The sequence below is a fragment of the Sturnus vulgaris genome, chromosome 10 (assembly GCF_052056855.1).
Source record: "Sturnus vulgaris isolate bStuVul1 chromosome 10, bStuVul1.hap1, whole genome shotgun sequence".
NCBI classification, from domain to species: domain Eukaryota; kingdom Metazoa; phylum Chordata; class Aves; order Passeriformes; family Sturnidae; genus Sturnus; species Sturnus vulgaris.
In genome coordinates this window covers 24,673,512-24,699,946 of record NC_142252.1, presented here as the reverse complement: position 1 = coordinate 24,699,946, position 26,435 = coordinate 24,673,512, and the positions used below count along the sequence as shown (strand labels likewise).

Sequence of the window (26,435 nt, the reverse complement as noted above, 5' to 3'; positions counted from 1 at the left end):
GTCTAATTGTAGATCCAAAAAACACTCTTAGAAATGTGTTGCTTAGCTCACCATGCTTAAGACTAGATTTTCCTGATCCATGTCTTTTATCCCAAATCAGTAACACCACCACTAACTCCTCTTCCCTCTTTCTTTTTAGTTGAACTACAAAGAAGAAGAATACTTTGAAAACATTATTCAAAATTTAATATTTACCCAGAAGAAAAGGTTGAAAAAGCTTAGAGAAAAGGTGGACAAAGAGGAGTAAGTATTTAACAATACTGTGTCTAGTCTTTTATCCAGTTTGCACAGGAGAAGGTTCCTTCCAACTTCAAATATTCTATGATTCTGTTACACAGTTTCCAGGCTTATTTTAGCAATCATTAACTTTGCCATTAACAATTGAAATACTAACATTTATTCTTCTGGTATTACCAGGTGGATAAGTGGAGCTGCTGTTGTCAATGCTTTTTACTCAGCAAGCAGGAATCAGATAGGTAAGGTTTACCAATTTATTGATGCCCAAATTATCTATTTTTTATGTGTATGTATGTACTTTTAAAATCAGGAAGTGAAACGATAAAGATTCCTGATGTCAGCCTACCCAAAACCATCCGTGGAAATAAAAAGCCCTGTCCATTCTGGCTAAAGATTAGAACTACATGGAGGCCCCAAGGTTTCTCATCTTGTGAACCATCCCAGCTCCCTTCACAGTCACAAAACATTTCACAACATTAATTGTGCTTCTCGATATTTCTGCCACGTCCATTCTGCAAATAGTGTTGAAATTTTAGTCACAGACTGCAGTGTTCTTTCTAGGCCATCAGTGAGGTACTGTGATCCACCTGTAACTCCTGAAAAAGCCTAAAAAAATGGAAAAACCTTGTCTTGAAGGGCTCTGCACAGAAATGAAACAAGATTATTTCTTGATGCGAGCATGTAGCTCTTTACTGAACAGTTAACACAAAAACTGCCAGAAGGCTTTGTTTAAAATAGCTTTGTTCAGTAATTTGTAGGAAAGGAATCATGATGTGGAAGACTGAAACTGGTGACTGGCAGTTGATGTGAGTCATAAATTCTTACCTCATCCTTTAACTATGGCATGCACAGGATAATTAAAGTAGTCTGATCTTTAGAGTGATGCCTGACTTAGCTTAGAACGAGACTTTTAAAAAGCCCTTGAAGAGCAGTTCTGTGCACGATGTGCAGGGAGCTTGGAGCTCTGTTGCTCCATCTGGGTAAGGCTCCAGCAGCAGCTCAGACCAGAGGAAGCCACCCCGAGGTGCTGCTGGCCAGGCAGCCCCATGTGCTCGCCCAGGAGCCCCTGGCTCTGAGGCTTCACAGCCCTGAGTGCCCATGCTGGGCACAGCTTCCCCGGCCAGCTCTGCACCCCCAGGGCACTCACACTGCTGCTAAACCTGTGCTGCTCATTGCAGGACTGAGCAGTGGGGCATTGCCTTCCATGGCAGACTGGGCACACACCACAGAACTGCCTCATTCCCATCCTGCCCCTTATTTTCGGGTTTTCCCATGGTTCTTTCTCGTCCTGAAAGAAAGCCCTAGAACTGAGCTGGCTTTATACTGAAATGCAAGAAGTATCAATCTTCTTTCTTGTGCTGTGTGAGAACTGCCACCCAGTTCCTTCTGTCTGTTTAAGTAGTGTAGAGTTACATCCACCTCCTTCCCAGGGAGAATTAATACTTTATATTGCCACAGCAGCAGGGAGGTAGGAAAAGCCTTCACGAGATACTGAGTGGAACTGAATATTTTATAGTATTTTATTACTCTTAATTTATAAAAAGATCAGAATTGCAGCATGGCTTCTTTGGTTTCAAATGAATTGTTTTGTAGAAGCCTAGAAAGATGAGCAGAGAAGTGGGTAAAAGGAACTGCTTTGTTCCAGTTCTTTTATTGACAGCTTGGCCTATTTTTTATTGATTCTAGTGGGAGTTACTTGTATTTTCAAGGGAAGAATAAATTCCTGTCTCTAAGATTGATTTGTGATGGAATGATCAAATAATTTATTCTTCTTGGGGGACACCCTCCCACTTCCCACAATGTTGTGAGGTTTGTTCAATGATGAGACAGAAGTCTGTGAATGCTAAGTGATGTAAATTGGAAAAAGCTGCTTTTTCCTGCAGAGCAAAATAGTAACAAAGCAAAAGCTGGTCATGATTTTGGAAGTGTCTGAAGAGAGGAGGGGTCCTGCTGCTCTGTTCCTCCTGTCCTACAGCACTGCCACGTGTCAGTCACTTGCTGCTGCTGGGAGAGCCGAGGGAGCAGGGTGGCTTTGGTCGGAGCCCAGAAAAGTCTGGCCCCACTGTAGCTGCAGGATAACGAGGCAGGGCCTTAACTGTGTTGTGGCTTTTTTTTTTTTCTTTTCAGTCTTCCCTGCAGGCATTTTGCAGCCGCCTTTCTTCAGTGCCTCGCAGCCCAAATCTCTGAATTACGGCGGCATCGGAATGGTCATCGGGCACGAGATCACCCACGGCTTTGATGACAACGGTGAGGCTCGGGGTGCCACTGACCAAACAATCACTGACCAAACCCCCACTGACCAAACCCCCACTGACCCAACACCACTGCTCTGAGTGCCACTGACCCAACACCACTGCTCAGGGTGCCCCTGACCAAACAATCACTGACCAAACCCCCACTGACCCAACACCCACTGCTCAGGGTGCTTTACCTGCTCTAGTGCTCCATCCTTCCAGGCAGCACACACAGGGATGATGGATTTCCACATGTAACATCAAGTCTGGATTTCTGGGGCGTTTCAGTGTTGCTCTCCCAACAGCACAATCCAGAGTCTTACTGGCTCCCCTCCTCACTGCACCAAACCCTCTTTTGATGTATAAATAACTCTGATTAACGTCCTGTTACAGGCAGGAATTTTAATGAGAATGGAGACCTGGTGGACTGGTGGAGTGAAGCATCAGCACGGAATTTCAAGGAGCTGTCCCAGTGCATTGTGTACCAGTATGGGAACTTCTCGTGGGACCTGGCAGGTGGACAGAACGTAGGTCCCGTTTGTGGAGCTGCCTCTGGTGGTTTGATGAGACAGCACAGCTTGCAGGGAGGCACAAGAAGTTGTTTCTCTCAGTTCCACTGGCTGGCTCTTTACAGCCTGACAATAGATTCCATCCCACAGGACAGGGAAAAGATCAAACTCCCAGCCCTGAGGTTTTCCCAAAACATGTGATGAAGTGTGGGAACTCAGAGAGAGGCCAGTAAAAAGAGAGAAGAAAATATCAACGTGTTTTTCTGCCCTTTTATTCACACATTAAATTCAATCAGAGGATGATTCTAGATTTTGCAGCTTTGACTATCACAAATCATTATGTTGGATTAAAGGTTAAAATATGTTTTTTTAAAAAATAGAATTAGAGATTTCCCATTATCAAAGCTTCAACATCTTTGGTGATATTTGACTGACTTAGGAACACCTGCTAAATAGAGATCTTCTGTGTATCTGGCTACCAAGAAGCTGCTGAACTTGCCCACTATACAAAAAAAAAAACCTTCTAGCAGGTTAAGAGACAATTTCAGCAATTTGGAGTTGGAATTTTAACTTGTCTACAGACTACAGATTCTGTCCACTTCCTCTAACTAGAGCTGTGGTAAGAAACTGAGGATTAAAGACGAGGAGAAAAAAGGAAGAATAAATGAATAATAACTAAGTAGCAGAAAATCTGGGTGAGATACAGAGCCTAGAAAGTTGCCTGGAGGGGAAGGAAGAGGATTAGATAAACAATAGTATCTCAAAACGTGGATTTTGAGACAAGGGACTTAAAGACTTTTCAGAGATTTTAACATAATCTTCTGCTAAACCTTCAGATTTTAAGGTAATTCTTGCCTTTAGAAACTGGAAGATGCACAAAGTTTGGTTACAGGTCCTGGATGAGCTTTTCTTTCAGAAACCAATACTTTTCCTTTCTATTCTACAGCTGAGTGGAATCAACACACTGGGAGAAAACATTGCTGATAATGGGGGTGTGAGACAAGCATACAAGGTAAGGAGAATCCATTTTTCTCACAATTTCTGTGTTGGGGCCAGGACCAGAGCTACTGTGCCATCAAGGCCTGCATTAAAGCTACTGGCCAGCTGTGGTCTTTCTCTCACCCTGTAAATCATGTCAGGCTACAGATTACCTGTTCCTAGGGAACTCTTTCTCGATTTTTTTTTTTCCCTTGTGAATAAGGAATGTGTGGAATGGAAACATTCACTGGCTCACACTTAGACCATGACCTAAAGAAAGTGCTGATACCAGCAGCTGTCTGCCTCTGGCTGTCCTTTTCCTCAGCTTTTTTGTGCCAGGAAGGAGGGGCAGAATGCCTTTCTGCTGACCCATAAACATGAACACTTTGCTTTTCATCTTGTACAGGTCACTTGGGCCCTCTGTACTGTATCCCAAGATTCAGAGACACTGGACTCCCTGCACTAAGCCTTCCATGGGAGCTGGGTGCTTTTTGGCTTTGCTTTCCTTCTCTTCCTCCCTTGGCTGCTGGACTCCCTAGATTGGCCACTGTTGAGACTGGCAGCCAGAGAGACACAGGTTCTTTTTGGGAGCATGGTCTGGAACAGAGTAGCTCAGCCTCTCTGTCAGCTTTTCTTGTTATTCACACGATTCTGATGGCTGCAAGGCTCAACACCGTGATCCTCCTCTGCCTTCCCTGAGCACCTTCTGTGACAGAATACTCAACACTTGACAGCTGAGTGCTGCCACTGCTCAGCAAAGAGCCTCTGGATGCATGGGCCAGTTCTCACTGAAAATGGACACGTTTCAGAGCAAAGACAATTATTAATGAGAGTTTAAGGAATGATTTGGAAGCCTAAAAGAGGCATCAGGCTTATTAGATTAGTCTGATCTTCAGTTTCTGGAATATTTGGGCAAAGTACAAAGCCATGGAAGGGGATATGCTTTCTGAAAGAAATGGGAGTAGCCAGAAAAATTAGATCAGAAGTATTGAAAATTATTATGACATCATATAAACAGTAAAAAAGGCCCAAAAGGAATCTTGAGAGGTCAATACTCCACGTCCCTCTCTGTGCAGGTGGAATGAACCCCCTCTGCATCCCTGCAGCTGCCACAGGAGCATTCCTGCTGCCTCCTGATGGCACTCCCAGTGCCATGGCTCTGCCTCCAGCAGTGCAAACACAACAATCTGCTCCTTTCTCTCCTGTGACCTTTCACATATTTGAAGACTTACATGCTTCAAGGCCCAGACTCCTCTCCTTTAGACTAAACAAACTCAATTCTTCCGATCTTTCCTCATAGGTCATGTTTGCTAGACCTCTGCTCATTCTTGCTGCTTTCTTCTGGACTCCCTCCAGTTGGTCCACATCTCTCCTGAAGGGCAGTGCCCAAAACTGGACAGAGCTCCAGCTGACCCTGGCCAGCACAAGTGCAGTAGAAGGATGACTTCATGTATTTCATATAAGCCACTCCTGTTTACACATCCCAGTATGACACTTGCCTTTTCTGCACTGCTGCCTCTCGTTGAGCTGATATCCATGGAAACTTCCAGAGCCTTTTCCATGGACCTGATGTCTGCTCGTTCCTCAGCTGTGCTTGGGCAGTTGATTGGCTTTTCTTGTGTGGTGCTTTGGCACTGATTCCAGGCAGAACATTGCTCCAGCATCTTTCATCAGTGATGATACACTAACAACATATTGTTTGATATGTCTCCATAAGAAACATGAAAGCAGCTGTTTTTACTATGGCAAGGTTTTAAAGTCTTCTGCAATTCACTTTGAAAAAAACCAAGCCCCAAAAAACCCACAGTGGAATAAATCTCTTTTTCATAATGCAGCATTAGATAATTGATAGCACAGTCCTTAGAAATGGCCCTGTTGGCTTCTGCTTCAGGGTGGCACATGTGGGGTGGATGGCCAAGGGAGGCAGCAATTAATTATGTCAAAGAATCCGTGTTCCTCTTTGTCATCATTTCATTTTGAATGGAAAAAGGCTGGAAGTGGTAACATTTCTACTCACCTCATTCTACAGGCTTATGAAAACTTTGTGAAAAAACATGGAAAAGAGAAGCTTCTTCCTGGTCTCGACATGAACCACAAGCAGCTGTTTTTCCTGAACTTTGCACAGGTATCCTTTGCTTCTTGCCTGAGGGCTTTGAAAACCACTTGACATTACAGTTTAACAGCAAGTCAGAACAGGCTGACTCCTGTGGGCTAACCAAGAGCCAGCAGAGCTGCAGAGCTGAGCAGTGTTCACTGCAAAGCACTGAAAATAAAGTCTTATTAGGTGATTTCTTATCTTCCCTAAATAAATTAATTCAGCCACTCATAAGCCTGCTAGGAAGTGCCTTTGAGGAGAATGATGTACTTTTTTTAACAAAACACAGTCTTTTTTCTCTATGTTCTAATGTGGAATTTATTCTCTTAAACATTAGGTGTTTCATAGTTAAATGACAGCAGGTCTCTTCCTGTAAGATCTTAGGCTAATGATGCTTTTCTTTGTTACCTGTGCAGGTGTGGTGTGGGACGTACAGACCAGAGTATGCAGTGAACTCCATCAAGACAGACGTGCACAGCCCAGGCAAATTCAGGTGAGCAGAGGCAGAAGCCCCAGTGCCGAGGTGTAACAGCCCTGCAGCACGGCTCTTTGTGGTGTCACTGCAGTGAGCCTGCCCCAGGGCACGGTCAGCACCCACACATGCACAGGCACAGCACGCTGGGGCAGCTTAGGAGGGGACAGGTGGGCTGGGCTGTCCCTGACCCTGTCCCTTCCCCTTCCCAGGCAGCTCCACAGGCAAAGGAAGGATTTGGGATCATTGTCTCATCCCTGAGAAAGACCCAACCCAATTCTGTCCACACTAGGGACAGAATTGAACAGTCTCCAGCACAGGACACACACACCATCAGCTGGCTGTCACTGTGTGGCTGTTACTGCAGAGCCCCAGTGTGGAATCCAGGGCTCATCCACAACTCCCTGGCTGCCACAATAGCTCCTGATAGGGTTCTTAAACACCAACAGCAGGGATAAACTTCTGTCCTCCACTGAAGTCACAGGTGGGATCAGTGGGAGTCACTGCCCCTCGCTCATAACAAACCCACGTGCTGTGGTCCAATAGCAGATGTGCATTTTGTGTCTGGGCTGCTCAGCCAGCCTTCCCAAGGTCAGCTGGGCTCAATTCAGCAGAGCCATGCAGGAAATGTGGCTGCTCAGGGGGCAAGCCTTTGAGGCAGACTAGGATCTTTTCCTTTTATCTCAAGTCAGAGCAGCCTGTTCATCAGCAGTGTCCCAATGTGCTCTAATAAACCTGCTTGCTCCAGTGCCATGGTACCAGAGGCAGTGCAGCCATCACAGCATCTGGAAGGCTGACTCACCTCCAGGCTCCATGTCCACAATAGCCAAGTTCTCTGCTGATACAATCCACTACATTAATTCCAGTATCTTTCTTTCAATGGCTTTTCACCAAACCTTGTTTATCCCACACACTCAAATATGTAGTGAAAGCAGTGACTGTTCCCTCCCTGTTCCTGCCTGGTCTCATTGTGGGTGGGTTGTGCTATCTGGGATCTCTCCCAGAGGTAGTTGGTGCACCAGCTCCTACAGGCATTCCTGTCTGGTCTCAGTGCTAATGAGGCTCCAGAGGCTCTTCAGAACCTCAGCACATCTGATTTGGATGAGGTACAAGGCCTTTGAAGTTGATTAGTTCAGCATCTCAGTGTACCAAGCTGTGTTTGTGTGTAGCCTGGGTACATTACAGCCTGCCGTGCTGTCTGTACCTCGGTAGGACAGGCTATAAACTTTGTATGCAACGATACAAGTGCTCATGAGAAACCAGACAACATTCTTCGAATGGGCAGTCATTGTCAGGATGAGGCCCCCTAAGAGCTCTAAAATAGAAAACATTTCATGAGACATACCCACAAAATTAACACCTAATAACATACTACACAAGTGTCACAAAGGCTCCCAAGGTGCCTTTTTGATTATTATTTTACACTGACTGTGGGCTGTTTCTTCTTACAAGTAGGACAGACAGCTCCTCATAAAAACTGTTAATTGCAGAGCATCCCATTTTAGCAGTTCTAGTTCGTTAGAGCAGTGTAGCACAACTAGATCACCAAAATGCATAAGTTTTTGGATGACCCTTTTTCTGTGCCACCTCCTGTTCCACTGCTGGCTCCCAAGACCAGGGAGTCACTTCTGGCCTTGTAGAGCAGTGGAAGTGTTGCAGGTGTCACTGCTGAACTTCACCTCAGCCTCTGTGAGCACACCCTGGTTCTAATGATGAACATCAGTCTCAGAATAATCATGAATTACTCAAAGGGGCAGTTCTTCACAGAACTTCTGGGCCACAATCAATGTCCATCACTATCTGTATTTGTCCTGTTCCCCTGCATAGGTGTGTGCTGCTGCATTCCCAATGCTGAAGGAACAAGTGACTCTTGGCAGACCTATTCACACGTGTCCACAATTACACATGTAAAATCAGCCTTAGCTGGAATGGCCTCATGCTCACTTCCATGTTGAGTTGAAAGCCATTGTTTGTATGAGTCTTTTTGCCAGGAAACTCATTCACTGGAAAATCTGTGCAGAGCTCCCAGAGGAGCAGCATGATCTCAGTTAAAACTTGATTGGTGTAAAAATGTAAATTAACATTCACTGATGAGTTATCACCACAGCCCTTGACCTCAGGGTCTTATTTTCCCTTCACCAAGAAACTTGTCAGTAAAACGCAGCTGAAAAAATCCTCAGTGAAATCCACTGCCAAGCACGAAATCTGCTCTAGGTGAAAGAACTGGCTGGTGAGAGCCAGCCACGAGGAAGGGACAGGTCCTGTGGTTTTGGGCTTGCAATAGGGGCAAGACAAATTGAAGAAGAAAACACAGGCAGCCCTTGAGGTGAAATGAAGCAACAGTCAGAGCTCAGCAGCAGGGCGTTCCCCACGCTGCCGTGAGGTGACACAACAAAACAAGTTCGAAAATACAGGTCATGGGTTTCAAACCACGGCGAGCAGCAGTGACAGCGTGTTCCTTTGTTTTAAAGGGTCCTGGGATCGCTGCAGAACTCCCCAGAGTTCTCAGAAGCCTTTTCGTGCACCACGAGAGACAACATGAATCCTGCCAACAAATGCCGCGTTTGGTGACGGATGGGCTGCAAACCTCACGTCTCAAGGAGCTTCCCGAGAAAAGAGACCTTTGCAGTTGATTTTGGGAAGGGCAGGAGGGAAGGAACCGGAGGGGAATATGCTAGAGACACGGCTGTAATCCTCGGTAAACATGCAAACCCCGAATCATCCCCCATGACAGCACAGAGGCACTGAGGCAGCGCCGGGCTGCTTCTGCCCCCGAGCCCTGCGCTCACCTGGCCGTGCACAGCCGCTCCTCACCTGGCGTTTGAGCCCTGCCCCCACAGCCAGTGGCTTCGGGATTCATTCTAGAATGGCAAAGTGTAACGCATGATGTCCCCCCCGCTGGGTGAGCGCAGGTTTGTGGCCAGGGGGAGGAAGGAAGTTGTCAAACACACCTTTTAGCCATCACAACACAGCAGAGACGCGGCAGTTTATATCCCAGTGTCAACTCGTACCCTCTGCTCTCACGGGAAATCTGTTCTACCAAATGTTTTCATTTTTACTTGAAACCATTTATACAAGAGGAGTCCAAAGACCTGCTGTACTTCAGTAACTTCTCACTAATTGCCCAGCGTGTCCCAATTTACAGCAGTTAATTTACACCTTTCCAGCCCAACTGAAATTGTAGGTAATTTATTGATTTCTGTACCTATAATCTGTAAGATTGTGATCAAAGACCCTTTCACCATTTTCTAAGCTTTTTCTTGCTTTCTCTAATGTTGCTCTTTTTTAAAGTTTCTAGTAATGTATAAATCATAGTTTTTATATTTAAATCTTGAGCTACACTTTTGACTTGAAGTATTGTAACATATTTTATCAGTGGCTGCATAGAACTGGGAAATTGGACTAAAGCATGGTATCAGGCAATAAGATAAAGCCTACAAAAAACTGAGTTCTCCAATGGAGGGCACGAACATTGGAGTTTTCAGGCTGACTCTGTCAGTGCTCGGGCTCTGATCCTGCACATGACTTGTACGTGTTCTGATCAATGTCAGTCCTCACATCAGGAAAGCTGCACAGCTGATTGCAAGAGTCTGAAGGAGCTTTAAGTAAGAGGGTAAAAGGCTTTAAATCTGCAATGATATGTATTAAACATTCTCATGCAGATTGCAAAGGAACTTACTGCTTTGTTTATCAAAGCAAAGACATTTCCAAACCAAGTACCAGATACCTCAGATGACTGCTACAATAGGTCTATTTAAAAACCTATGTCCTTTTAGCTTTCTGAGTTTGTCATCTGATCAAAACATTTTGATAATAAACTGAAATTATGAGCCAAATGCAGTGCGTGTTCTTCATAGGAATTAATGAAAATACAAACCAAAAATTCTCTGCAAATAAATGTCTGCGTTTGCCCCTGAGCCCCACAGGTCAGAAAACAACAAACAAATCCGTCTCACAGCTCCGGGATGCAGGAGCCAGCCTCTCACGGAGAGGGGGAACCCAGAGCTCTATTTTCACTCAGAAACCAACATTTCACACAGAAACCAACAAGATTTCACAGAGAAACCAACAAGATTTCACACAGAAACCAACAACATTTCACACAGAAACCAACAACATTTCACACAGAAACCAACATTTCACACAGCTGTGCACAGAACAAGGAGCACAAAAAGCCTCCAGCGCTGGGCGGGAGCTGGAGCGGGGCTGGAGACGAGGGAGAGCCGAGCCAGACCGGCCCTGCACAGGTGAGGGAGCACCAAGGCACCGCCCTGCCTCACCTGCGCTGTGCCCCGCGGCACACAGGTGTGCATCACCCGGCCTCAGGTGTACCCGGGCTGTTCAGGTGTACCCGGGCAGCTCAGGTGTACCCGGGCTGTTCAGGTGTACCCGGGAAACTCAGGTATACCTGGGCGGCCCAGGTGTCCCCACCCACCACTAACCCCTCCCGGTGTCCTACCTGAGCCGGGCCATGCGGGGCTCCAGGTGCGCCCGGATCTGAGGTTCGGGGTTCGCACTGAGGGATTCCGAGGCTCCAGGTGCTCCGGGGGTCGGGGCTCACTCCGGGGGCTCCAGGTCCCCCCAAATCCGGGGGTCGGGGCTCACTCCGGGGGCTCCAGGTCCCCCCAAATCCGGGGCTCGGGGCTCACACCGGGCGCTCCTGAGGGCGGGGGCAGGTGAGACAGCGCCCCCTTGCGGAGCGCACCTGGCGCCCCCCGCCCCGCCCGGACCGGGACCAACCCCGCGGTGTTCCCGTTCCCTCTGCACTTCCACCCCGGAGCAAGACAGGTGTTATCCCTGTCTATATCCCAAATTCTGGCTCACAGACAGGTGTTATCCCTGTCTATATCCCAAACTCTGGCTCACAGACAGGTGTTATCCCTGTCTATATCCCAAATTCTGGCTCACAGACAGGTGTTATCCATGTCTATATCCCAAACTCGGGCTTACAGACAGGTGTTATCCCTGTCCCACACCAAACTCTGGCTCACAGACAGGTGTTATCTCTGTTTATATCCCAAACTCTGGTTTACAGACAGGTGTTATCTCCACAGTCATGCTGTGTGTACACAACACCCTTAAATGGGATAACAAGCATTGAAAGAACATAAACATAAGCCTGGAAGTTTGCAGGACGCCACATGCAGCATCCTAGGACAGGGGGACAGACACTCCTCTCTACTCGATTTACTGCAAGAGCTGTTCAGGGGAAACAGGGAAAGCCAGGCAGGGGCTGTGGGACAAACTTGGCGTCACTCTGGGACACCATTGCAGTGTCACTGGACTGAACTGAAGTTATCACCTCATTTTAATAGTGTAGCACCAGCATTTTGCAAGAAATCTGAATATGCATAGCTTTTTCCCCCTCAATCACCAGCACCTCTCTGAGAGAAAAGAACCTGGCTCTCAAACACTCGTTTTATTCTTCAGGAATGAAAAATCCCGAAGCTTTTGCTGCCCCTTTTACCCCTGCATGTAAGGAGAGCTTGACGCTGTACAGCTGCAGCCCGAGCAGACACCGAGTGGGCTGTCTGAAGGTGGTTCCCAAAGGTCACTCTGCAGAGTGCTCAGTGATCTTCCAACAGCGTGGGGGATGCATATTTTCTTGGAATAATCCTCTCTTTATTACCCCATAAAACTGGCAGAAACTTCTGCTTTGTGTACAGCAAGTCAGCTCAGCGATATTGACGCCAGCCTAGAAAGTTATTTTGGTTTGCTCTGCCAAATCAGATCTCAAAAATCAGGTAAAGCTAAACCAGATTGTGGTGTTTACATTTTATCTCTCTAACATTTTAATTGGAAACATTCGATTTCCAGCATTGTGAGACACCCAAAGAGCTGTTTGTGTCACAGCTATTTCCCTCTGTGCCTGGTAAATGAAGGGAGCTGTAAAAACAGACGTGGGCACTGGGGAGTCCCGGCCGGATCAGTCTGGGTGGGCTCAGACCCCGAGGAATTGAAGGTGACACCCTGAGCCGTGTGCTCAGGGTGGGCTCCGGGCTCAGCCCCTGCAGGGAGGGGGATGTTCTCACCTGCAGGGACTCCCCGAGGTGTGCTCAGGTGCTCACAGCAGCCATTGGCGATCTCCAGGGTCTGGCCCCTCTCTTTCAGGCCATGTGATGAGACTGGATCCCCCCTGTGCCCTCAGTTCATTCACAGGTGAAGAACCCCGGTGTTAAGACAGCTCCCAAAAGGAATGTCACACTTCAGTGACAGTGCTGGCTGCTGCAGTGGCCCAGGAATGTTCATGGCTGCACTACAACAAAATCTATTTGTTTCCATTCCTAAAGCTCAGCAGACAGTGCCCACAGATGGAGACAGGATGTCTGACTGATGTGCCTTCCTCACATTCTCAAAATTATACCAGTTGTGTGAGCAGGAGTAAAAAAAAATAGTTTCTTTCTCTATTTAACCCCTCTGGGGTCATTAAGAGTTTTTTCACATTCCCATAAACATATATCTTGCTGGGATCTTCCAGACATGCCTCTCACAATCGATTCTCTGCTTTAACTGGAGATTGAATTATTAATGATTTCATCTTCTCAGAACTGCACTTCTTAGTAGAAAAATCTTCCTGTTCAAAAGCCCAAAGCTGTCAGTGAAAATGCAGTGATCTGATGCTCAGTAGTGATTTAAATGGCAAAGTCACTGGAAGTTCACATGACTTATTATTGACTGGGGGAATATAATTATCTCCAATTATAATTGAAAAGGCAAACCCACCAGTACAAAACACTGAGGGCCCCTGGTGAGCCTGAGATTCAGACACTCAGCCCTACATCCCTTCCAGCCCTGAATAAGCCTGAGGTTTTCTTTTCAAAGGACAGACAAAGTTTCTGTTTCATAACAATAGAATCCAAGAGATTTTGCCCATAATAAGGCTAAAAATACTTGCCCAGGCCCCATGAGAAATTAACCCTTGCCTGTTTCTAGCAAGCTTGAAGTTCCTTAGCTGCTAGTAGCTATTTTAAAAGTTTGCTGTTCAGCAAGGCTTTGACCTTCCAGAAGATTCTGGAAACCACTCCCTCAATTGCAAATAATCTGAGAACAGGGAAATTGGTTTAGTGATTCTTCCTAATGGATAAAAAGGGTGCACAACATTTACATTGTTGATATTAAAAATAACTCATTTTATACATATTTTAGTCTTTAGAAATCTAAATTGAACTTCCACGTTCTTCTCATCAACATCATTGTAGGCTCTTCTGACCTGTAAGACACAGAAAATTCCATTAAAAAGGGTGGCAGTGCCAAGTAGGGCAGGGGAGGCTGCTGTGTCACACTGCCATCACTGCAGGGCTGTGTGACAGTGCTGTGTGACACTGCCATCACTGCAGGGCTGTGTGTGACACTGCTGTGTGTGACATTGCTGTGTGTGACCCTGCTGTGTGTGACCCTGCTGTGTGTGACACTGCTGTGTGACACTGCTGTGTGTGACATTGCTGTGTGTGACCCTGCTGTGTGACACTGCTGTGTGTGACCCTGCTGTGTGTGACACTGCTGTGTGTGACATTGCTGTGTGTGACATTGCTGTGTGTGACCCTGCTGTGTGACACTGCTGTGTGTGACATTGCTGTGTGTGACACTGCTGTGTGTGACACTGCTGTGTGTGACACTGCTGTGTGTGACACTGCTGTGTGACCCTGCTGTGTGACCCTGCTGTGTGACCCTGCTGTGTGTGACCCTGCTGTGTGACACTGCTGTGTGTGACCCTGCTGTGTGACCCTGCTGTGTGTGACACTGCTGTGTGTGACCCTGCTGTGTGACCCTGCTGTGTGTGACATTGCTGTGTGTGACACTGCTGTGTGTGACACTGCTGTGTGTGACCCTGCTGTGTGACACTGCTGTGTGTGACCCTGCTGTGTGTGACCCTGCTGTGTGTGACATTGCTGTGTGTGACACTGCTGTGTGTGACATTGCTGTGTGTGACCCTGCTGTGTGTGACCCTGCTGTGTGACACTGCTGTGTGTGACACTGCTGTGTGTGACACTGCTGTGTGTGACATTGCCATCACTGCAGGGCTGTGTGACCCTGCTGTGTGACCCTGCTGTGTGTGACATTGCTGTGTGTGACATTGCTGTGTGTGACATTGCTGTGTGTGACATTGCTGTGTGACACCATCACTTACCTCAGGGCGCTGTGTGACTCTGCCATCCCTCCCCTCTCAGGAGAAGACGATGTAAACCATGAGGGCACAGCCCACGATCCAGCCGAGTGCCAGCAGCACGGGGACAAGCAGGCGGGACAGCGGGGCCTGGGCTGGCACAGAAAACAGCGACAGTGACATCGCGGGGAGCTGCTGAACGAGTCCCACCAGAGGTGGGGATGTCCCAGGCAGGGCTGGAACAGGAGCCCAGGGCTGGCCAAGGTTCCCTGAGGAGCCCGCGGGAAGCAGGATTTACATAAACACATCTCCATAAAACATCAGAGTTTTAAAGAGCCTTCTCCCAGTTTCCTGCAGACAGGACACTCTTGCCAGAAAAGCAGAATAACAACCTTGGAGATCCTATTGCTTACCAATATATTACAGCCTCTTGCAGCACATCTTTACACAGTTAATAGAATTACAGGTTCTTGAATTAGTTAATAAATGATGTAAAACTATTCACAACACCTTGCACTGCTTAGATCAAGCAGGCAGACTCAGAGGGAGGCTTAATAATTTAAGGATTGCCACATTGTTCCTCTAAAGCCCTGCACAGCACACCTGACTCACCACGACACTGCACAGTGTGTCTGCCAGAGGGACTCTGGGGCTTTGCTATGGAGCTCCAGTTTAAACCAGTATCAGGGTAATTTCTGGGGCTATCAAGTGAAAACTCAAATAAAGAGAGTTCAGTGTCCTTTTGTGCCTTAGCAGAAACTCACTCTCCATAGATACCAAAGTCAGTGGTGCAAAAAACCAGGAGATGAGTCTTTAAAAACTCTGGACATAGCTATGAAGATGTATTAAAACCTTTACAAGTGTTACCTGAGTAACTGCTGAGTAACCTGTAGCACTGCTACAGTTGTAAATTTAAGTGAAATAAATAAAAAATTACAATAGATATAAAATGCATTTTTACAAACTGCCTTTTCTCCTTGGAGAGAGTGAAGCGTGCTTACAATGGAAAGGTCATTATTAAAATTTCATTTTGCTCTGCCACTTGAGCTTTGTGGGGTTAAAATCTAATTTATTCTGTGTTCACTTGGCACCACACTTGGAGCTAACTACACATAGTATAACAAAAATGCTGTCAAACATAACTCATTTTACACACTGTCCTATTGTGTCAGCTAACTTGGAATGACAACTACAAAAAAAGAAAGAAAATAAAACTGGTAGGATTCAAAAATACAGGAGGAACCCAAGCTGTTAATAGAATTAGCTTTTAAAGTGATTACACTTTCTTACTGAAAATAAAATATATATATAGTGTATCAGACAAGAATACAGGTACCTGAGTATATTCACACTGTGTTGTCAGATCTATTAATTTCAGTATATTATTACATTCCCATTTAATTGTGCCTCTTACCTGGTTCTGCCATTCCCCCTCTGCTGGTTTAATGGCAGGCTAAGGTTTGCTCTGCAGTTGCTCTCAGAGCCCTGGGATGCTTTAAATAGAGCAATATTTGGAATGTGCTGCAGCTGCCTGGCTCACTGGTGCCAGGGGTTGGCTATAAGCATTCAATTGTCTAAAAAGGCAGGAATTCAGGGGTTCAAGGTTACCTCTGCCTGTTCTTCCAACTGCACCCGTGTTTCAGAGCACTCTGACCAAAGAGGGGTCAGTTTATTGCAGAGGGAGGCACACCAGGGTGGAAATTGCTTTATGGTGTCTGCATAGCCATGAGGCCCCCGTGGTAAATGCACAGTCGTGACCTCCCCTGGATTTCCAGCATGATGGAAATCTGGTGTGTTCTGAGTCCCCCACTCTTCCCTCATCCCTCTCCTCTGGAGAGTGCAGCCAAGCCCTGTCCAGGATTCCTGTGCAGGTGTCCCTGTCGTTCTCAGCTCTCTCCTACCTGCAGAAGTTCAGTGCCAAGGAAGGGCTGCTCTGCAGGGACCCCTGTGCAGGGCAGAGCAGGGCCAGGAACGTGTCCAACATCACTCCTAGGACACAGCTGGGAGGCACAGCCCTGCCCCAGGGACCCCTGAGGAAGGGGATTTCATTGCTGCTTCTCCAAAATGAAAGCAATCTTGCAATAAAACTTTTCTATGCCATCCGTGGTTCAGCCTATCACAACATTTTGAGACACAAGAATAAACCATGAGCTTTACCTTCTTTGTCTGGCTTTGCTATAAAGCAAATCTTTTTGGGATAAGATCCAATTTACTATGAAAAGAAATATGACTCTGTGCGAAATATTTATTGGGAAAAAAAAAAAGATCTCTGATACAATAACTTTGTAGGCTGCACAGCTGTTCCTGTAAGAATCCTATCTGGCTTGGTTCTGGTAATTATATCTATCCATCTGATCTCATGGAAATAATTTCCAGCAGGAATCATGTATTCCTGACAAGACCATCTGACCTTCAGGGATTGGGATCCTTCCAGGCCCAGTTGCCACAAACAAGGGCAGGGAGTCATTGCTGCTCACACCAGTTTGGTGTGCTGGAACTGCTCCCCCAGCCTGTGCTGTCCTGCATGTCCAAAGCTGCACTTAAGGCACATAAAAGTTGTACCTGCAGCAAAGAGTAACAATATAGACATTATTTTAAACAGCACATCTTCTGTTGGGAACTGAGGAATGAACTGCAGACATCAATTCTACAATAGACCTCAGTCCAACAGGCAAGAAAAAAAAAGCAGAGGGACACTTTCAAAATATAAAAACAAGGAGATGACACAAGGATTAAGAAAATGCTCAGAATGATCTGTGGCAAAACACATCCAGTGCTTTGCTGCTGAAGAACAATAGACAAGAACAACAATTCCCTCATTTCTATTTGTGTTCCCAGTTATGTGATCTCGGTTTGTGTTTCCCCTCTCTGTTTGTGCTGGGACACTCAATATCCAGAGCTGCACTTGGATGGGCAGTTGGGCTCAGAAATGAGATTCCTTTGCAGCTCCAGCTCACTGAGGTGCTCAAACAGATTGAGCAACCTTTGGGGCAGCCTCTGGGACTTCATTCCCATTAACTGCTCAAAGCTGGGATTCACTTCAAATGTTTTAAATGTCTACAGTGCTTGAAGGGAATTAGGGCCAAAATCAGGAGGAGGAACAGGGTCAGGCAGCAGGGCTGCAAGGCTTTCTGTGAGAGAAGTGATTTTAGGGGAAAATCCTTTTAGTGCCTGGTGTTTTGGGCAGGAACTGTCAGAACCTCACTGACTTCACACCACCCTGCAAAGCAAATTGGCCATTTTTAGTGTTAAAATACCCAATATATGTTTAGAGCACATCCCAGTCTTCATCTCTGCCTCAGTAGCCAGAGATCAGATTCTAGAATGTCACATTTCTGTCTTTGGTACTGTACTTGTAACCTCTGGGAATCTGCACCCACATGCAGGAGGCTGGCACAGAAACCCTTTGTTTTACAGATTCTATATGATCCCCATAAATAACTGCAGCCTACAGTGCTTTGGAGGAGATTACAAGGACAGACCAACTCATCTTCACAAAGGGAATGCTCCAAGCAATCAAATCTTTATAGCTTTGTAATACTGGTATTCATTTTCAAATCACATTTCTTTCAATTTGTCTTTCTCCTTTAAGGAAAAACCCTGATTTACCAGCAAATCAAAAGCCAAGTTTATATACCATGAATTATTTTATGACTTTCCCATACTCTCTTGTGACCTGCAGACTAACATATGAGAATATCAGATTATTGTATTCACGAAATAGGTTTATGTGTGGAAAATTTGTCTAATGAAATGCATTTTATTAGTCACACCAATCATAGCATTTGAAAGCTCCCTTACAAATTGCTAGACATTACTTGTACTCACGTTTACATCATGAAAATAAAGGCTGATTTATTTGATAACTATGCAACAGAAAATCTGAAAGAAATCCATGTATTAAGCTACTAAATAATTAATTCCAACATGCTGCTTCTCAAGGCTCTGGGTCTACACATCATTTCCACTGGCAGAGAGAAGCATCAGTCAGCTGAAAGCTGAGATACCTTGAGAAGCAGCTGCAGTTTGATGGGGAAACCACACCTTGGTGTAGAGACCTCCATGAGCTGGGCCAGTCCCCACTGGTGTCTGTAAAACCAAGCCAGGCGCAGGGACCCCTCCCAACGTGTCCCAGCAGCTCCTGTGAGTGCCAGGGAGCTCCAGGCTCACCCCAGGAATGGCAGCTGGATCCCTGGATCCTGGGGCCAGGCTGGCACTGTGCTCCTGGAGGGGCTGCCTCACTTCCACTCATCCTGCAGACAACCAGCCAGGGCATCTTCTCTTTTCTTTTCCAGGTGATTCTGGCATCACCTTTTCTGATTCCATACCCCCATGGACGTGTTCCCTCCTTTAGCAGTCCATCTACCTGAAGGAGAACACGAGAGGGATCCTTGTCCTTGCTTTTCCTACGGCTTATATATTCCTTTTTAAATGAACCCTGTGTGCTGGGAAAAATGCGCTTTTAAATTTACCATGGCAAATCAGTTAATTCAAAAAAGCTCTGCAAGCCTTGAAAAGCTGTGAAGATATTACCAAGTTTTACCTGACCAGAAATAAAGTTCTCAAAAGCAAAAAAAAAAAAAAAAATGGACAATTTTCACGCAGAAATTAAAAGACGATCCTATTTGTAAGAAGAGAGCAGTTTAGGAGGAGGATGACTGCAGCCACCGAGTCCTTAGAGAAAAGGTGTAAAAGAACAGCAGCACTGTAGCAAACTGGTGCTGCAGTTCCCTCTTGTGACAGCCAGAGCCAATTCCTGCCTGCAGGGAAGCAGGAGGTTCATCCCTGCAGCTCAGTGCCCACCGGGAGCTGTGGGCTGGGCATTCTAAACAAACCAAACCTGCTGCTTTGGAACCATTCCTCAGCAGAGATGGGCTCCCAGCTCTGGGGCTTTGGAGAAGGAGTGTGTGCCTCTGTCCCTGCTCACACGAACCCCACAGCAGCCACAGGAATGAGAAGCTGAGCCCCTTCCCCAGCCCGAGTCGCTGTGAGGATGCTCAGGGTGACAGGCAGGGCAGCCTGGCCACGGTCAGACACCTGAGCAGCAGGGACAGGCACAGGCAGAGACTGCTCAGGTCTCACCTGAATCCTCGCTGTGGCTCCTGGCACAGCCAGGGTAACCCCACATCCCCCCGGGCACTGTGGCACACGGGAGCCGTGGCTTTTGTCGCTGCCCAGCTCAGGGGACACTTGCTGGGGTCCCAGGGGCTGGCACAGCTCCTGCAGGGCATCTCTGCTGCAGCCTCTGCTGCTCCAGGCAGGGCTGGCTGCCAGCAGATGGCAATGCCTGCCCGCAGTGCCACTGTCACAGCGTTTGGGGAAAAGGCTTCTGAATGGCTAAAAAAATATGAAAAATAATGAAGTATTTCGAGAATTAATTACATTACATAATGTTTACATAGGAGAAATATGATTTTGTCTTGGATTTCTGGATGCAAACCCCTCCTCTTGGGATAGAGAACCTAGAAATAGAAAGCAGTGAGGCAGCTCTCCCTTTTCCCTCAGCCACCTCAATGACACCTCAGAGCCAGCAGGAAATTATTTAAAATTACCACCACGGGGAAGGGAGCTCCCCCTGCAACAGCCCTGCCCTGGAAAACGTTTCCATGATCCACATTTCTGTTACCCCACCTCTCCAGCCCCTTCCCTTGTTTTAGGGAGCAAAGAACAATGCCTGAACTCACCTGTCTTTCCTCAAAAAGCAGCCAGTTCTGCAGTGCTCCTCAAATGACAAAAGAGGTCACAAGTGGCATTTCCCCAAACTGGTGTTACATTTTGAATAATGGGTTTATAAAATCCTCCTTCAAAAGATAAAAGGCCAATGGTTCCTTTTCCAGACCCTTCTCTGGACACAGAAACTTACCATTTAAATTACTCCACTTTTAAGTTAATTGCTGCAAAAATGCAGAAATTCTTAGCCCAGTAAAAGGCTTTCCTCAGAGTCAGTTTATTCTGGGTTCATTCAAATTAACCAGAAATAAGCTATCTTTAAACCTCATCAAGAGCATGTTATCTTTTGTAAGGGCTTAAGAGCTTTACAGTCATGCTGCCAGTAAAAGGACAGGCAGAAAAGCTGTGGGCTGGGGAAAAAAAAAGATAGTTTTAAAGGTTTTTATAGGGCTGTAATCTCTAAAAATAGTCTTTTGATAAGTTATCTTGAAGTTTGGATTTAAAGCAGAAATGGAGGAAAACCACCCTCCTGGGGGGGTGATAATCTCTGCTGGATCATCTTATCAGCACTCAGCAAGATCTTCACGTTTTCTAAATGTGTCAGAATTGTTTCATGGATTTTTACCTGAGCACAGCCTTTGCTACTTCAGCAGGTGCTGTGAACTGCCATCGAGTTTTCTAGGCTACAAAAATCCCCCAAAATACTGAAGTCAAAATATTCCATGTGTCACATGAACAGTTATCATCCTTATTAACTAGAAGCAACAGTTTAGAATATACAACCCCCCAAAAAAAGCAGAAAAATCACATACTTCTCCTCTCCAGAGAAACTGATGCTGCTGGTAACTGATACAAATATATTCAGTGACTATTACTATCATTATTATCTGATACATTCCTTCATGCAAATTTAGGATTCTAAAACCCCAAGGCTGATTTTTGTATGAGCAGACACATGGGAAGAAAAGTAAAGCAACAGTTTAATTTCCAAATAGTTTGGGAATTTTCAGACATTCCTTAAGCGACTTTTTTCCCTAGGGACTTTTTTCTGAACAAGCAACGTAAAGTTTGAATGCCAAAGGAAGTTTTCTTCTAAACGAATGCTAATTAAATTAGTAGCAAAGGTAATTACATTGACCTTAAATTCTGGATTAAGCGACATTCAAATGGAGACAATTAATATTCAGTGTCGTGTCTTTCTGTACTGACACATTAGCATACAATTGCTCCTGGTGCACAGTTATCAGACTAAGGCTCTGGAATGTACTGACCATGTCCTTGCTCTCTGTTCGTGCAGCTCCTGGAGGGATTCAGGGTGACACTGCCAGGTGTCCTCACCCCACAGGTGACACGGGACAGCTTTGCAGGTCACTGCAGGGCTTGGTGCCACGGCTCTGCCCTTCTAAAATCAGCTCAGGTGAGTTAAAATTGATCCCAGAGAATTTATTTAAAACAGTGTCCTTTACACAGCTCAAAGGAACCTTTAGTTCATCCCTTCTGTGACTCCTTCCAGGAGTCAGGAGCTGGCCCAGGGGTGCCACCCTTGTCCTTCCAACTGCTCCACACAGCAGGACTTGGGAAAGGACACCAGGAACCTGGGGAAGAACACCAGGGCCAGGACACAGGGAATGGCTTCCCGTGCCAGAGGCAGGGTTAGGTGGGATATTGGGGAGGAATTGTTCCCTGTTCTCCTTGGGGGAAGAACAGGGCCAGCACAAACCTCAACATTCAGGTTTAGTGAAATCATGTCTCAACCTCCAACGTGCCAACACCCACATTATTGACAGCATTAAAAACCTACTGAAGGTAGAGTACAACAGTGTTAAAAGGTCATTCTTTGGCCTTTGTCCTGTGCCTGACAACTGTCCCCTGCCACCCCGAGAGACAGACAGAGGGGTTTGTGACAGCAGCTCCTCCCAAAGCAGCTCCGTGCCCTCATGTGGAAACAATTCCCAGCTGCTGTGGCAGGGCTGAATTTGGGGCAGCAGCAGCTGAGCAGTGCTGGGCCCTTCCCTCATTGTCAGGGCTCCTCTGGGGACTGATCACTGACACGTGTCCAGTTCCAGCTTTGCTATGTACAGTCCATTTTTAGTTGATTTATTTTTAATTTGCTGTCTGTGCTACACTTAGTGCTGCAAGAGCCCTGGAGTGCATTTCCCAGTGCAGTGCTCACCCCCTGCACCTTGTCCCCCAAGCACTCTAGAAGCATGAAGTTAGGCATATATAAGATATTATATGTTCTTTATTATATATTAGTGTACACAGGGGTCACTAAGATCACAGCTTTGGTCTCTGTGTGCTCTGCCCCACGTCTGACACTGGAATGGTAACATAAAAAAAAATGCATAACTGAGATATTTCAAAGTATTATCCTCTAGCCTCCCCAAAGTAGTCAGTATGCTTTAAAATGTAAACAAATTCATTTTCTCCTACCAGAATTAGAAGTTTTGGATGGTTCTCTCCAGGTTGGTCAATAATACTGACAGAAGGAGCTGGTTTTGGAGCTCTTCACTGGCTCTAATGAACACTGCAGGAGAGCCTGGGCCTTACACCACACCTATTTCTATTCCCTCTGACAGATCATTGACTTCCTTGCTTTTCTGGCTGTGAGGAGGAGCTCTCCCTGCCCACCCAGGTACATCCACCAAGCTCCTCCTAACATTATCTCACCACAGCAATGTCCAGCACAGCACAACACTCAATCCCAGCTCCCAGACACAGAGAAGCCAATGACCCCAGCACTTAAACAGCCTCATCTTTAAATGCTGCACCTGGAAATGCATTTGAAAATTTAGTATGGGCCAATATTAACAAATTCACAGTATTGCACTTATCCCTTATTTAAAAAGCTTAAGATATATCCCTTTCTCCTTGTATAAACCAATTCAAGTTATATAATGTATGTGGATTTACTTTGCCCCAGTTCCAGCTGGCAATATATTGCTAAGCCAAGGCTGTACAATTGCAATTTGGCAGAAAACAGGTCAGGGTTTTATTACACATCAAAACTCTCAAACTATTCTGAATGTTTCAAATTAAAAAGGCAAATAGAAAATAATCCTTGTGTCAGAGTGATCCTATTCCATTACCTTGCTCATAAATTTATATTGGGGATACTTTTTCTTGGTTCTTTTGCTGCTTTTCCACATCTGGAGGTGCAGTTTGCTGTGACACATCCTGGGGCAGAGTGAGGGTGGGAGTGCATGGCTACAGGAGGGGGGGACACCTGCACCCAGCCACTGCCCTGCCCAGCCACGGGGAGGATCCAGCCCAGACCCCACAGCTCCAGGTGAAGGAAGGCAAAGAATGATGTGGGAAAGACCTTACAGGTGGTGGCTGAAGGTTTGGTGATCCTGGCTGGACACTGGGCTGTGACCCAGGCCATGGCAGGGACACTGGGCTGTGACCCAGGCATTCATGTGGCTCCCCAAATTCATTAACATCAAGCTCATCCCTGGAGCAAAGATGTCCCTGCCAACAACCTGAGGGACATTGCTGTCTCTGCAGTGCCATGTCCCCTGAACCAGAGCATGTGCAGTGTCACTCTGCTGCTCCCCTGCAGCTCCAGGGCAGCCCTCATTTCCAGAAATCCATCAATGTGCAGCCCTGTCCTTGCCTGGCACAGGGGTCAGTGCTGCCTGTGAGCCGTGCTCGTGGCTCTGCTTTGGGCAGATTCCCTTTGCCTGGTGCCACCCCTCTGCTCAGCCACCTCCTGGCCTGCCTTAATCCTCTCAGCATTATATTTTTAGCATAATTACAGCTGTTCACTAATTTGCTGCTGACAGATGATTCCGAGTTGATTGAACGAGATTCCAGAACTACAAAGAGCCTCTGACTCTCCACTGCCAATTTTAACAAATATTAAGGAGTCTCTAATAAGTCCTGTTAGTACTGAAATGAAGCTGCATATTGGCTCTTTTGGGAAAAATATCTTTGTAACAATATAGGTCTTGAACTCATTACAGATCTTAAATGATGGGACTGTCTTCCACAAAACACATCCCAATATAAGCGTGTCCCCACTTAAGCTCTTACTGCTCTGAACTCTGCTTACTCCACCTTTTTACCTCTGTGATGTCACACTGTGTGCCTCAATTTCATAAACAGCAGCTGCTCCAGGAAAACAAAACACAGATCATTTCCTTCCTTATGAAATCTCCTTCCCAAATGTCTTCTGCATTTTAAACAGCCTGTTGCTGAATTATCCCTCTACACATTTTGATATTGATACATCCTGAGCCTGACTGCTCCCCTGCCACACCTGCACACTGATTTTTTAAGGAGAAAAACAGAACTTTTTTCCCCCCTCAACACATTGCAAAGATGATAATCTAATCTTAAAGATTAATGAAAGGATATAAAGCCTGGAGTGCAGTCCCTCCTGGCTCAGAGCAGTGGAGTGTGTTATGGATGGCACCCACGGGTGGGTACAGAGCTTGGGAAGGGAGGGAGACAGGGCTGGGAGGGGACAGAGACAGGGGAGACAGGGCTGGGAGGGAACATAGGCAGGGGACAGAGGCAGGGGGGACAGGGCTGGGAGGGGACAGGGCTGGGAGGGGACAGAGGCAGGGAACAGAGGCAGGGGGGACAGGGCTGGGAGGGGACAGAGACACGGGGGACAGGGCTGGGAGGGGACAGGGCTGGGAGGGGACAGAGGCAGGGACCGGGAGCAGCTGCAGGAGCAGCCCCAGGGAGAGGCTGCAGGAGGAGGGCAGGGTGGAGTGGTGAGCAGCACTGTTGGCCACTCACCTTGTCTGCTCTGGCTACCAGAGGAATGCTTTGCTCCCAGGACACAGTGACACACACGATCCCACCACCCACTGCTGGTTTTTAGGGCAAGGGAGAGATTTTTTTAGCCTGAAGTGAGGCAGAGCTCCCCAGGGAGAAGAGGGAGGTGGCAGCACCTCTGTGTAGCTGCACAACCACACCTGAGGCTGCCCACGGCCCAGGCAGCATCCCAAGGTAATTCCAGGTTCTGCCCTGGCTCCTTGGCTCCAGAGAAAAGCATTCACACCCCCCTCTGCCATTAAAATGCTTGGAAGAGTAAGGGTGGCTCAAGCCTGTCTAAACAGTTGTCATTTATTAACTTATGTTTTATGGCACCAGCTCTACTGCTGCAAGGAATTAGTCATTTATTTAGTTCTGACATTTCCTCTCCTGTCATTAAATTGTCTTCTGTATAATACAGAGAAAACAATTCCCCCATAGCTACTCAAACTTTACGTATAACAATTCTCTGAACAAGATGATGATTGTGTAGGCTGGAATCTCACAGAACTGCAGTGGGACTCAGAATTGTTTCCAGATAACTTTAAAAATCCTATTAAAATGCATCCATATCCATTATTCGTGTCTTCTGACAAGTGACAACTCATTGCACCACAAATCAATGAATTTTCATTGCCATAAATGCATTTTCCCCAGCACACAGGGCTTGAGCCCTTCTCCCTCCTGCTGGGACTGATTGCTGCCACACACAAGGAGCTGTAAACAATCCTGGTACACAACAGCCAGACTTGTACATCTCTGGCCTTTTGTGATTCACTAAAAAACACTTTGCTGCAGAATGCCCCATTTCCTGCTGCCACAGAGAAGGGTGCTGGCATTCCCAGCCTGAGGAGTCAGGCAGCTGCTGGACAAGTGAAGCTAAGGACAAGGAGCAGGAATCCACGGGCTCTCCTTAAGGGATGGCTTTAGTGCTGTTTCACAGCTCCACATGCAGGAAATCTTCCCTCTTCAGTTTACTTCTCTCCATGGAGGGAAGGCAGGACTGCTGGAGGGAGAGTTCCTGCCTCAGGGATGTGCCCTGGACACTGAAATCACTGACTCCACAGATCCCAGCTCTTGAGGGGACTCATCAGCCACAGGCAGCAGTGAAACTCAGCTCCTACTACGAAATACAGAACTAAAAAAACCCCAAACATTTTTCTCTGCTGTCATATCCCAAGATTAAACACACTGCAATGCAATAAAGCAAATACTGAGGAAATAAACTCTGCTGTCTGAACACGAGTGTAAGGAGCTAAGGATGACAACAAAATTGTTGATCATCAAACAAAACTAAGGCAGGACCATGTGTACATTTAGCAAAATAGTTAGCTGAAGATGCAGAATGCTAAACAAAGTCAGGCTTCAC

At 46.5% G+C, this 26,435-nt stretch overlaps 2 protein-coding genes across 3 annotated transcripts in view; one reads left to right on the top strand and one right to left on the bottom strand.

The window, feature by feature from the left end:
- The window catches only part of MME (membrane metalloendopeptidase), a 30,474-nt gene extending 20,109 nt beyond the window's left edge, over window positions 1-10,365 (top strand). For both annotated transcript variants that reach the window (XM_088171117.1, XM_014886180.2), the window contains exons 16-23: window positions 140-243; window positions 418-476; window positions 2,365-2,484; window positions 2,865-2,998; window positions 3,927-3,992; window positions 5,988-6,083; window positions 6,470-6,546; window positions 8,997-10,365. In XM_088171117.1, the coding sequence (XP_088027243.1) occupies window positions 140-243; window positions 418-476; window positions 2,365-2,484; window positions 2,865-2,998; window positions 3,927-3,992; window positions 5,988-6,083; window positions 6,470-6,546; window positions 8,997-9,096 (756 nt within the window). In that variant the 3' untranslated portion in view covers window positions 9,097-10,365. The remainder of the gene's footprint in view (window positions 1-139; window positions 244-417; window positions 477-2,364; window positions 2,485-2,864; window positions 2,999-3,926; window positions 3,993-5,987; window positions 6,084-6,469; window positions 6,547-8,996) is intronic.
- A 4,324-nt stretch (window positions 10,366-14,689) lies between these two features.
- STRIT1 (small transmembrane regulator of ion transport 1) lies at window positions 14,690-14,812 on the bottom strand. The gene has a single exon (XM_088170392.1). The coding sequence runs from the start codon at window positions 14,810-14,812 to the stop codon at window positions 14,690-14,692; it is 123 nt and encodes a 40-aa protein (XP_088026518.1).
- Between the last annotated feature and the right edge of the window lie 11,623 nt (window positions 14,813-26,435).